Below are 13,486 nucleotides of genomic sequence, written 5' to 3'. Positions count from 1 at the left end.
GGATTGGCTGTTGGGGAGACAGAGGCGGAAGAGATTGTTCCTCCCTCAAGGGACTCACTATCACCCGAGAAACAAACATACCTGATGCAGGTGCACAGCTGTGAAAACATCTTGTCTTGGAGACTTGCTCTGGATCAGGGTTGGTACCAAGCAGGGCCCTAAGTCAAGTAGAGGGAAGTCAAGGACAGTTCCCAGAGGAGGAGAGGCCTGGAGCGGAGTCCCCACGTATGATTAGAGGTCAGCCAAGTATAGGGGGTGAGGGAATGGCAGAGGGAACAGCAAATGGGAGAGCATGAGACAACTTGGCCAAATAGGTCCGATAGCTTGAGGGTTAAGGACACATGGGAAAGGGGTCTATAGAGGGAAGAGCCAGATGCTAGGCTTCATGAAGGACTTTGCCTTGTGTCCTGAAGTTGGTAGAAGCTGTTGAAGGAATTTCAGCAGCAGAATGACCTGCTTACATTTGCCTACTAGAAATAGGACCCTCGCAGCAGCGTGGAGGATAAATGAAAGTGAGAAGGAGACGGGGGATTCTGGATTTGGAGGCCAACTGAAAGCTGGGATGAATTTCAATAATTGAGGAGGAACAGGAATATGGACCAAGGCAATTGGCAGTGAGAATGCGAAGGAGTGAGTTCACAGGATCTTGGTGAAATGAATGTACACTAATGGAATGTCGACGGATGGAGTGGGAGGAATCTAGGATGATGCCCACGTTTCTGCCTGGGGCATCTGCACAGCCCATGGTGTCATCTATAGCAAAGGGTATATAGGAGAAGGAAGAGTCTGGGGGGAGAGTGTGGGGCAGGGTGAGTGTGGGAACCTGTAGAACATTCCAGTGGAGGCGAGCCAGCCAGGACCACAGTGGACCATGCCCTTCGCTGCTCTCCCTTTTAAAGAGCCCTGGCTTCTCTCCTCACCTGCACAGTTTAAACATTATGCTTATCTGTATTGAACTTCATGGGGGGGACTTCATTCCAGATTTCTGGCTAGTGAAGCCCATAGCTTTGGGCCTGAGAGTGAGACTTGCTCGTTGCAGTTGTCAGTGTGAGAGGGATAGAGATTGGAGGTCTGTTTTCTTTTGGTATGAGCTCCAGCCTCACCATTACAAATTAACTGGGTACGCCTATGATGTGAGGTATTATATTAGGACAAAAATATAGAGGTAACTGAAACTGTCATGTGGTTTGGATTCAGACATGATAAAGGTCAAAAAGGAGCCTTGGCTCCAGTAACCTTGATAGAAACAGCAATTAAGAGTGGAGCAGACCAGTGACTGTGGAAATATGCTCGGTTTGCCTTTTCTAAGGAGTTTTTATTTTTAGATGAAAATTATGTAAACATGTTTTTCTCCATAGCGAAGGAAATATATTGCCTATTCTGAAATAGCTGGTTCGTGGTTTTGAGTTTTTCTTCTTTTGAACCTCTGCCTGCCCCAGAATGAAATTAGAAAAATTATTGAGAATTATTAAGAAAAAGGAAACCGTCAGGAGCCTTTGTGAGAAGGCTGGGAACACAGCACGTCTGAGGGTCATAAAGGGGAGTGCCGGAGAGGGAGTGTTACAGCTCCACACGTTTGGCTGGGACACTTTTCAGCATGGCTGTCATGGAAACGAGTCACTATTTTCTGAATGTTGACTTTCTAGGCACTTGAATTCATGTAACTTAGAGGCCAGGATTTAGTAAATTTGCTTTACTTTCTCTATTCTCAAATGCCAAAATATGACCTGCACAGATAGGTCTTAATGGGCCAGATTTATGCTACCTCTTTCAGACAGGCTGAGAGCCCTGATGCCTTTGAAAAGCAAATCCAAGACTCTCCCACATTCTAAGGCCTGAGACTTATAGGCAGCATTCCTGACCAAGTATGTGACGTGCTGTAAGGACTATGCAGGCACGCAGAGGGCAGCTTTTGACACGGAACCCAACTGCTATTTAATGATGCAAAGTTGGCTCTGTATAGAACCTATGAACATCATAGCTCATGGAAGCTGCAAGGAGAAATTTGGTTCCTCCTGTTTGTATCGAACCCTTGTGAGTGAGTATTTTACCCCAAAGTAGGCCATCTCTGTGCCTTCCAAGTCCTACACATGCTCCCCGTGAGCATGGAGCCCCTCCCAGAGGCCACTGTGGACACGTTCCAGGGTCAAGGAGCATGCTTACAGCTCCACAGGGACCAGAAATCAAGGCGCCTTCTTTCCTCTGCTCAGAAGCTGGGACAGAATTGGGCTCCTTGTTCTGCTCTGGCCAAAAATACAGTCTTCAGTAATCTTGATGGTGTTGCCAGACTTCTCTTCATTTTAGAAAGGAATGTTCTCAACACTGAAGAGTTAGGCCCTTGTTACCCCTCAGTTGGCGGCTTTCTTCTTCTCTCCCGCAAAGACCAAGGATGCTGTCATATCTTGGAAGAGAGTTGTCTGAGATTAGCCTGGCTCTCTAATGGGAATTTCTCTTCCATCTTCAGGTGCCAGGCCCACCACAGGTGGGGCCTCATCTGGAAAACAAGGCTATTCATGTTCCTTTCTTCCAGGGATGCCTTGCTTCCCATATTTGGGCCTTTCAGCAATATCGATGCTATCATTCTCTCTTGTGGGGCCTCCTTGTTGGTGGGGCAACATAGCCTGTTGACCTGACTGGTATGTGCAGCCATTCCCACAGCAGGCATTTGAGAAAAGCAGCCCGAGTTCTAACGGAACCCACCTTCTGGGTGAGCTGTTGTACACACCACAGAGCCTCTCTGTGGTTGAGTCATCCAAACTCTAAAAGGGAAATACAAGTCAGAGTAATTGGAAACTTCATCCCATTGGTAAAGATTAGCAGGTAAATACAGAGCATATAAAAGATGGGTGTAGCATTATTATCATAAATAGCCATGAGAAGATAGACTGCAGAAAGATCTAGAAGGAGCTTCACAAAAGATGGACACTGTGGTGCAGGGGCCTAGTGTCTGCACATGGATGGTGGTGCTTTCTCCCAGAAACCTCCTACCCTTTGGTCTTATCTTCTCAGTTTTCTTCATGGGCTTCTCTTCCCACGCCTTCCCCTAAAAGTCTGGCACTCCCAGGGCTCCCCCCGCCACCCTCCTATTCTCACTTCATGCTCTTTCCCTAAGTGACCTCACCCATTTTCACAGCTAAAATAACCACCATGTGCTACTGACAAGGAAAATGGTTGTCTGACTCCAACCTCTCTTCAGAGATCTTGAGCAGTTAACATCTCCACCTGCTGAACCAAAGGCAGTGGCACTCAACTGATCTAAAGTGGAGTTCACCATCTCTCCCTTCTCACCCCAAACCTGCTGCTCCCCTGAATTTTCTGTCTTCTCTGTATTTTCTATCTCCCCAAACCTGAATCAAAGGAACCATTCTGGTTAGGCTCCGTTCTCTCTCTGACTCCCTGTTCTTGCCTTATCTTCAAGGACTATCAATTCACTTCCTTTCCTTCTCTGCCACTGCCCTCGCCAGCTATCTCCAAGGGCTTGGGCTCCTCTCCTGGACTCCATTCTCACAATCCTCCAGTCCAGCCTCTCCATTGACAGTCGTCATCTTTCTAACATACTCATCTGACTAAGCCTCTGCTGCTCGATTTCACCAGCTTCTCATCACCCACAAGATGAAGTCCACCCTCTCTGTTTCAGCATTACAGATCTCAGTCATCTGACCCCTGGCTATTTGCCCTGCCTTGTGTCTAGCCATTCTCTATCATTCACCCAAGCATGTGCTTGACCCCAAAGGCTCTCTCAGACATGCGCTTTGTTTACACACTGTTCCGACTTCCTGCGATGGCTTCCTCAATACGGTCTGCCCAGTGATTCCAGTTTTACTGCTACTGTGAAGCTATCCCGCACTCCCCAAGCCCAGTTCCGTGCCCCCTAGAACTTGGAGTAGATTTAGCATTTGTTCTGCAGCTATTACAACTTTTTCTCTCCAGATTAAAAGTTCCTTGATGGCAAGGACATGTTTTCTTCACAGAGCTTGGCCTCCGTAGCAGGCATTCAATAAATGTGGAGTGAGCAACTATCAGGATGCCCACACCTGGCAAGGAATTCATCCCAGCACATCCCAAAACATCTTTCTCTCACACACTGCCTGAGAGAGTGACTTTCTAGTCTGGGACCTCCACGGGAGTGTCCATCAGAAGCAGCCCAGATGAAGCTTAAATGGCAGTGTGCCAGCCAGAAATGAGAGGCCAGGAGGCGTGCACGCCTTCAATCACACATCAGCTCCTGCTTCTCCCCACTTCTCTGTGTCTACCAACCATCGCCCCGGCTTTGCAGAATGAAAAAGGAAGGTCTGAGCCGAAACCGGTTTGGCTCAGTGGATAGAGCGTCGGCCTGCGGACTCAAGGGTCCCGGGTTCGATTCCGGTCAAGGCATGTACCTTGGTTGCGGGCACATCCCCAGTGGGGGGTGTGCAAGAGGCAGCTGATCGATGTTTCTCTCTCATCGATGTTTCTGGCTCTCTATCCCTCTCTCTTCCTCTCTGTAAAAAATCAATAAAATATATTTTAAAAAATTTATAGAAAAAGGAAGGTCTGAGGTTATGCTAGGTGGTTCTCAGCTTTGCATCTAACCATGTGGCATCTGGACCATGAGCAAGGACCGGAGCTTTGAGTTAGAATTCATTTCTGACCAACATCTTACAGAGTCTAGCATCCAAGGATTGGAATGAATTCCTGGCTTGGGAGGAATCAAATAGAGAGGGCACTCCGTCCTCTGGTTTGTTTCCCTTTTAATGGTGTTTTGTTTTCATCCTTGGCAAAGGGAGGTGCCTCGCCGCCAACCAGCGAATGAAGGTTAGTAGGCTATGTTCTTGAGAACTGGGATTTCCTCCTCTTTGTTCATCAGTTCACATTGTGGGAAGGGAGAGCTGTTTAAGCGCCCAGCACTGAGCGAGGCACTGAGGTGCTTGCTGCACAAGCAGAGTCACATGTACCTGCTCCAGAGACTAGAGCCAAGAAGAGCTTACACTTCCCACAAACATATCCAGAAATAAGGCTTCAGGAAGGCCTACTTCTCCATGCTCTGAAGTTGTGTAGGAACCTTTTCTAGAAAAGGAGATCCCAGTGACCTGCATTTTGACAATAGGAGTGAGGCAGGCTCTTTCATTCCTCTAATCAAGGGGATTCTGGCTGTCAAATACTTTTATGGAAAGGAACTAGCTCTGATTGCACTGAGAATTGCCAAGACTTTACCCCACTCTCCCCGACTCAAAACACTACATTGTCACCTTGGCTTATAAAGCACCCAGTTTTAAAAATAATAATAATAAAGCACCCAGTTTTCAACATGATTTAGTAGCTCAGTATTCTGTTTGTTTAATCATAAGTGGATTTTGCATGATTAAGCTATAGGGCACCCAGTGAAAATTTGGCCCAAGAAGTTGCTCCGTATTCTTTTGTGGTGAATTGTGCCCAAATGTGGCATAGGGTTACCCAGACTCCTTTGAGTCATGATCATTGAGTTTTCTAAGCAGCGACTTGGGGCTTTTCAATGATGTAAGTAGCAAACATGAACCCTGGTAACAAAGCGGTAACATGTCATTGGCCTAAAAGCTGGTGCTGTAGTTATTTGCTGCTCACTCTGCAGAACTAGGAGCATTGTTTTAACTGCAACAAAAACACGGTGAAAATAAAATCTGATAAAATAGCTCCGGGATGTCGCAGGAGGAAAAGCACCTTCTGGGCTGGCACGTCCTGGACTCTTGATCCAGTCGCCGTTTGAGTTGAGGAGGATGAAAGGGGTTGGTACTATGTGCCTGAGGAAGACCTGTCTCTCTGTGGTTAATGATGATCCCAGAGGGACTCCACTATTCACAGTAGAATGAAGGGCTCCAAGCACAGAATCAAGTGATTTCTTGCCTGAGATGACTGAATCTGTTCTTAAAATGCCATTGGATACCCAATTCTATTTCTCCAGAAATTCTCCATCTTTGGCCTTCCCATTACTGCAAATCAAACGATTACCTCACCAGACTACCCTCCCCGCCTATATCTTTGAGTTTCAGGAGGTCATCCCATACCCTCATTCCCTAAGCCTAGGTTTGGTTCACCTAGGAGGCAGGGCCTGATTTCAGAGTAGGCCAGGCCTCTTTAATCAACCCCAGTTATCTGCTTTAAACATTGAAAAATTGGAAAGTTTCCACTTATTTTGGAGTGTTTGTGGTCTCTGTCAGTGCCTCAGAAGAAAGCACTTAGCAATAGACAGTGTCTTGCAATCAACATGGTTAGGAATGGATAGTCCTTTGTAGAAAGCATGAATAACTTTTACCTGTGCTTCAGCATTTCAGAGTACTTTGCAGTCACTGTTTACTCAGCCCTCACACTGATAGGCTGTTTGGTCCTCATTTTACATGAAGTTGATACAATGTAGGAAAAGCTGGGGCTCCGGAGACCTGGTCGTCTTCCCATTTCACCACACTCTGTGATCTAGAATTAATGACTTCATTTTGCTGTCTGTCTGAGTCAGAGGTCGGAGAAGATTATTCTAGAGACTTCTCAATTTGTTCTGGTTGTAGCAAGGTAATAATACTCCTGTGGATTTTCAATAGTTACTATTTATTTTTCCTAATTCTAGAATCCCAAAGTTGGGGCTTAATTTGGATGTGTTTTGGAATTTCCATTATCCTATGATCTAGCCAATCTTGGGCCCTTTCAAATCCTGATATATAAGTTGTTGGCATTCAAAGAAAATGTCAGAGGCATCCAGATGCATCCCAAAGCTTGGAGAAATGGGCAGTACACACACACACACACACACACACATTTGGAGTTCAGGATGCCCTTTTCCCACCGGAGTATAGGAAGGAAGGAGAGTGATCAGGCTAAGAATGAAAACTACTCCATCCATGGTGGTGATGGGGTGTCTTAGCTTCCTAGTTTTCCTCTCATTGGAGAAGCAGAAGAATCAGCATGTAGAGATCTGCACTGAACCTTGAAAGAAATTTATCTTGAGGATGAAGACTCATCAAATGTAGTTTTAACATTTTAAGTCATTTCTTTCCAAATCAGTAATGAAGTAGTCTGGCTAAAGCAGTTGCCAGTTTTGGGGTCATTTCCTTTTTGGAAATCTTACAGAAGCCATGGATGTTTCTCTGCCAGAAAACTACCCATATATTCACAAATTGGGATATAATTTTAGGGAATTCCTATATGCCCTGAAGCCCATGGACCCCAAGTTAGCAATCCCCTGGTCTAAAGTGGAATAAGTGAGTCAGCGGGGCTAGACCGAGAAGGTCAGTGCTAGACCCATAATTTGCTGCCAGAATTAAACAAGTAACATAAAGTTGTTTTTTTCTTTTTTCCCTCTGACCATCACCCTCTTTTTCTTTCTCTATCCCCACACCTTTGTCCTCTCTTCTCGTGCCCTCTCAATGTCTCTCCCCACCTCTTGCGCATCTTGCACCGCAGATGTTCCAGCCTGGTTAAAAAGCCTCCGCCTTCACAAGTACGCTGCGCTGTTCTCCCAGATGACCTACGAGGAGATGATGGCCCTCACCGAGTGCCAGCTGGAGGCTCAGGTATGTGCTTCAGGGACCGTCCCCTGAGAAGGTGCCCTGGGTGGAACTTGAAGTTCAAGGCCAAGACAGAGCTTATTTGGACCCATTCCTAGACCTTCCTGGTAGCTGTCTTCTTTGAGGAATTGCTAGGTTCTGGCCAGGGTTGCATGGTGAGTAAGTCTAGGGTCTTGCCTTCAGGGTCCAGTAGGAAATGGAAGACAAGCAGATAACCACAGGGCAAATGAGGGCAAGATAGAGTATCATGAAAAAGGTATTAACCTAGGTACGCTCACTAAGTTCAAAGGTGCTAGGGAGGAATCGGTAGCGTCTCCTAGAAGTGGAACATCTGACTAAGGTCTCAAAAGAGCCTGTGTCTGTTTTTGCTTTCCTTTCCTCCTTCCTTCTGTCCAACCAGGGTGTGTTGGGGAATGATAGAACGGTTGGTTGTCTGTTGTCCAGTCTAGTTACAAATCAACTAAGTTCGAGTAATTACTGTGCAGAAGCATCAGGTCACACCTCAACACTTGCACAAAAAGCATGTTCTGACTGGTCTTAGCTGAGATTGGCGTAAGCTGCACAATATTTTTTCCCTCTGACCACCTTCAATAACGCAGGACAGTTATTGAGATGGGATTCCCTCAGGTCTCAGATTTCATTTCCCTTCGGTGTACCACAAAGGACAAAGTTCCTCCTTCCTTCTAAGGCATCTTCCCCCAAGTGCAGTTGCCAAAGTCCAGGCCAGTCAACAGAACCCCCGAAACTAAGCATGTTTCCTACCACGCTGTGCTCGAGTAAATAGATCTGACTGATGTCTTTGTTTCCCTTGTTTAAAATGCTATTTGCATGTTTTAAATTGACCTCGGTTTCCTTTGAGTAGTGATTTAAAAGAATTAATGGTCTGAACAGGCTAATAGTATTTCCCCTGCAGGAAGAGGAGGTTGTGCCATTTGGGGCATAGCTGGTCTGAACGCATACCTCCCAGCAGATCGCTGGACTCCCGGTACACATCCAGTCCCCTCAGTTAACCTCTGCTGGCCTGGCTGAATACCAGTATTGAGATGCAAGACAAAACCCAAAGTCACTGCACATTCTCCGAGAATGAAAGGCACTCGTTTCAACTTCCTAATGCTTCTCCCACTGCTTTTTCATCTCGGTTGCTCCTTGAGATCCCAGGAATTGATGAGAACTGCCTCTAAGAGCATTTTTTTGTCTTTGGGTCATAGTGGAGAAAAAAATCTAAGTCATCAAAGTTGTTCGACTTCAGGGGAAAAAAAACACATAACAAGAAATATTTGATGCAGAGGGCAATGCCAGAGGCCAGCACAAACTTTTCAGAGTGATTTCATTCACTCTAACCCAAAGTCAAGGCTAAACAGAAATATGTCCCCGGTGCTTCATCTTGAGAATGAGTGCCGTTGTCAGTTGACAAGTTAATTTTCCTAAGTAAAGGAGATGTCGCTGGGGTTGCCCTCTTTTCCTTTTATAAGAGGAATGCTATGAAGAGTTGTAAGAAGTTTGTATTAGAGACCTGATTTCAGAAAGAACCTCCTATTTGGAAATTTGCAGTGTGTATAGTTAACAAGTGTTAAACTAAACCCTTCAGCTCATCATTGCTGCACAGTTAAGAAGATAAGATTCACCACCCTGTGAATCCTAATCATTCACCTGAAGTGAGGACTGAATTGAAGGTTTAAGTTTCCTGACAAAAATTGCCTGTGTGTTGTGACACCAGGTGAGACCTGTATTGGGTTTCACATCTTCTTGAGATGAGAGACATAGGAAAGATTTGAGGAAGCCATGAGTTATCTCTATGGGGTTGGAACTCCAGGGAACCTGGGAGGGAGCCTGGAAAAGAGAAGTGTGTGTCTTAAAAATTATCTATAAAGATGCCCTGGCTGGTTTGGCTCAGTGGGTAGAGCATCAGCCTGTGGACTGAAGGGTCCCGGGTTCGATTCTGGTCAAGGGCGTGTACCTCAGTTGCAGGCTCCATCCCTGGCCTTGGTCGGGGCACACACAGGAGACAAATAATTGTTGTGTCTCTCTCATATTGATGTTTCTCTCTATCTCTCCCACTCTCTTCCACTTTCTCCAAAATTCAATGGAAAAAAAATACCTTCAGGTGAGGATTAACAAAAAACAAAGAGCCCTAGCTGTTTTTGCTCAGTGGATAGAGCATCAGCCTGCGGACTGAAGGGTCCCGGGTTCGATTCCAGTCAAGGGCACATGCCCAGGTTGTGGGCTGGATCCCCAGTAGGGGGCGTGCAGGAGGTAGCTGATCAATGATTCTCTCATCATTGATGTTTCAATCTCTCCCTCTCTGAAATCAATAAAAATATATTTAAAAACAAAGAAGACCATGAAGGAATTTCATGCGGGGAGGGGTAATTGACTATTCCAGCTTTCTCTCCCTCTCCTGAAGGTTACAGCAAAAGACACAGGCTCGGGTGGAGCCAGATGGAGTTAGACTATTAAGCAGGAAGAGCTTTCTGGCAATAGGTGCTAACGGGAGAGACAAATAGAGATCTACTAGTCTGCAAACCTGTAGGAACAAAGCAAACAGTAAAGTACTAAATAGCCTCCCAGTCTCTAAGCTAATTCATAAAAAATGTTTTTTTTTAAAATATAACTTTAATTCAATTACAGAATGTTACCAAAGGTGCAAGGCACAAAATTGTCATCAGTATTCAGAAGCTCAAAGAAAGACAAAACCTCCTGAAGTCTTTGGAAAGGGTAAGTTATTCTCGGCCGAGAGAATGTTCCCACCTTCATCCCGGGGAAATGGACCCGGGACAAGTGTCACTGGCAGACCTGATAGAGTTATGGTGTCACGTTGTTTCCTTATCAAAGTTAGGGAAAATGACATGATTTTTAAGCGAAGCCTCCTGGTTATTCCTGCTTCCATGCAACCTGACTACCGAAATGTACTTGTTTCCGGGGTCCAGTCAGCCTGTGACTGGCCACCCCAGGCACAGAGGAAGTGCTGTCAAAGGAATTCTTCGTGCACATTCCCCTCTGCCTTTTGTGCATGTGGCGAGATTAGAGGAGGGTTCAACCGACAATCAGAGGCTGAAATCCTGACAAAACAGTACAGGGAGTATGCAGTTCTGCCTCATGGCTGCTCTTCCCTCCCCCCCCCCCCCCCCCAGGGAAGGACCTGGGTTTGAGGAAAGCTGCCCCAGAGAGGCCAGCACCAACAGGTGTGCCCCAGGTTCCACTAGAGGGGATCAAAGTCACTTGGCAGACAGCAGTGCTGGCTCTCCAGAGAATAATTTCACACTTTCACTGAACAACAGAATAGGTCCTCATGACTCGGATAGGAACCATCTCAAAAATGCCAAATGCTGAAAAAGAGTTTATTCCGGTGTTAAAAGCAGTTATCAGCTGCTACTGTCCCTCTGTGTTTGCTGTCTAAACACATTCTCGTCCTATCTTTGTATCCAGACATCACTCTGGAAACGATGTCATTTTTAGGACTTGGTGACTTTATGATTTCATCCAAGGGCCAGAGGAGAGCAGGCCTGGTCCCACACACAGTGAGCCATCTGCTGTGCCCCAGAGTCGCCATTCCATGCATTGCTGTTGGGAAGTGGTGGAATGGCGGTGGGAAGTTCAGTAGTTATCTGCTGCCTGCAGAGCTCCAGTGGTGACCTCGTTAGCTATCTCCCAGGCACCTTTGGAAGGGAGCAATATAGAGGTAGGTAGGGCTAAAGCAAGTTTTGTGAGCACATGCACATTTTAATGCAATGGGAGGTGTTGTTTTCTTAACTTATTCACAAAATGTATGTATACTGTTACATGCCGTATATAGTTATAGTTAATGTATAGCCCACACAATGGAAGGTAAGGTATCCTATCTAATAAAGATGGAATATGCTAATTGACTGCCACGCCCTCAAAGATGGCGGCATCCACAGCCACAAGATGGCGGTGCCCAATCCCCTCAGCCCCTCTGGGGTGGCAGGTGCGTGGCATGGCCGGGCCCACCCTGCACATCTGCCTCCAGAGTCCCCCAGTCCCCTCAGCTGCCCAGGGCCGGCCCAAGGCGCAGGCAAGCCTTGGATGTCAGCTGCTCAGCTGCCCAGGGCCACCTGAGGCTCAGGTAACCAGGGCCAGCTGAGGCTTGTGCTGCTGGCAGTGGCAGCAGCAGAGGTGTGATGGGGGCGTTGCCTTCCCCTGATTGCCGGGTCACCTCCTGCCCCTGAGGGCTCCCGGACTATGAGAGGGAGCAGGCCAGGCTGAGGGACGCCCCCCCTCCAGTGCATGAATTTTCATGCACCGGGCCTCTCGTATTTATAGAATATGCACGTATGCTTTCTAAGGAAGGTTGCTTTTAAAGCCTCTGGGTGGATACACAGAGACTACTCGCACATCCAGGCCCGTTCACAATTAGTTCATCACGGATGACAGTGACCTGTGCAACTGACCTTGAGGTTATTGCTGTTGTTCAAACTTTTGTGCTAACTGATTTACTAAGCAGCTTGTCCACAGTGAGATTGTTGCCATTTTTAACACAAGAAACCATTCTCTTCTGGGAAGCATGGAAAAGGCCAGTGTTGGCCTTACCTGTCAGGAAGCACAGAGAACATTCTGGGATTACATTGCTAAGTGTTATGGTGAAAGAGTGATTTACCCCCCTCCCCCTTATTTCCGGAGCATCCTTCAGGAACTCAGTCCTGTCCCGTCACTGAGGAAGCACACACAGAGACAGAGAGGTGGAATTGCTGTGAGCTGTGCTCCCTGGGGCCTGGGCCGAATCAGTGTGTGGAAGCACCAGGGCAGCCAGGGAGCATGTGCGGCCCTGACATGCCCCTGACTTCCCATCTAACCGTGGATAAGTCAGTGATGTTTTCTGCGTCCCAGACTTCACACGTAGAATAATATTGACTCTGCACAATGAATGGGAATGTTGAAAAGATGACAGGTGTGATGCAGCGTCTGAGGGCAGCTATTGGGCAGGAGGAGAGCAGTGCAGAGTTTCTCTGGTTTGATTCTTTGAAGGGGAAAGCTTGTGGGTCAGACTATCACATTGAGCTTGCTTCAGAACATCCACGTGCAGCTACCTGCTTGTCTGCCCCTTCAGGAGCTCGTGGCCTGGGGGTGGAGGTGAACCCCAACTCAGCATCCACCAAGGACAGCCCCTGGCTCCATTCTCTCTACCCTGGGACCTGGTCTCTCCTGCTCTTCAAGGGCCGTATCGTCCATAACCTTATCGCCACTTGGGCCACCAGGGACACCCCGAAACCAGCCATTTCTCTGGTCTCCCAGGCATCCTCAGTTGATTATGCTGTTGGAAATGCTGTCCCCATGGCCTGGCCTCCCACAGCATTCTTACCTCACAGAGAACCTGGGGATTTCTAAGGAGATCGTGGGACCCCGCCCGTGGCTAGTTCACAATCTGTAGTCACTGCAGATGAGCTCTGTGTCCAGAGCCGTTCCACGCAGTTACTGAACACTTACTCAGCATCTGCCTTGGACTAGATTTACCCCGGCCACTGGAGGCGAATCCTGAGTAACACGCAGCTCCTGGCCTTGGGGGCTGGACGCACAGCCAGAGCTCTCACACTCTCGTACGCGTCATCCCTGAGGTAGGTGGGGTCGTCTTCCTGGACTGAACACACCACTCTGCAGGGTGAGGAGAGGAACCTGGAAGGAGCCAGTGCCGGCTGGGAGACACATTAGGAGCCTACAGCCGGTCTCGGTGGGCCCTTGAGCCACGGCAGGGCCCAGGAGGGTGAAGGGTCAGAAAGGCCATTTAGCAGGAGTCCAAGCATCGGTAGGGGGGCTTGGACCTGGATGCCGTGCCATTTGGGACAAAAAACATGGGAGGGTTCCCAGTGTGGGGAAATGGAGCTCAGTTTGATGGATCGAGTCTGAGGTGCCTGTGGAATAGCAAGGCAGAAAGGCAGGTCTGTAACCAGAAGAACAGTCTGGAGTCCACAAGGGTTTGAAAGACTCCGTTGTGGGTCATCTGTGTATGAATGGTAGTTGGT

General features: G+C 47.5%; 1 protein-coding gene across 4 annotated transcripts in view; it reads left to right on the top strand.

Annotated features, from left to right (window-relative positions):
• SAMD4A (sterile alpha motif domain containing 4A) overlaps nucleotides 1-13,486 on the top strand; it is a 215,732-nt gene that overhangs the window by 171,033 nt on the left and 31,213 nt on the right. For 3 of the 4 annotated variants that reach the window (XM_008139029.3, XM_008139030.3, XM_028141723.2), the window contains 2 exons: nucleotides 7,408-7,517; nucleotides 10,140-10,226. In XM_008139029.3, the coding sequence (XP_008137251.1) occupies nucleotides 7,408-7,517; nucleotides 10,140-10,226 (197 nt within the window). Of the gene's footprint in view, nucleotides 1-7,407; nucleotides 7,518-10,139; nucleotides 10,227-12,940; nucleotides 13,126-13,486 lie in introns of those variants that run through there. The other variant, XM_028141724.2, reaches the window with a different exon arrangement.

The sequence above is a fragment of the Eptesicus fuscus genome, chromosome 5 (assembly GCF_027574615.1).
Source record: "Eptesicus fuscus isolate TK198812 chromosome 5, DD_ASM_mEF_20220401, whole genome shotgun sequence".
Taxonomy (NCBI): Eukaryota; Metazoa; Chordata; class Mammalia; order Chiroptera; family Vespertilionidae; genus Eptesicus; species Eptesicus fuscus.
This window is presented reverse-complemented; position numbering and strand designations above follow the sequence as displayed.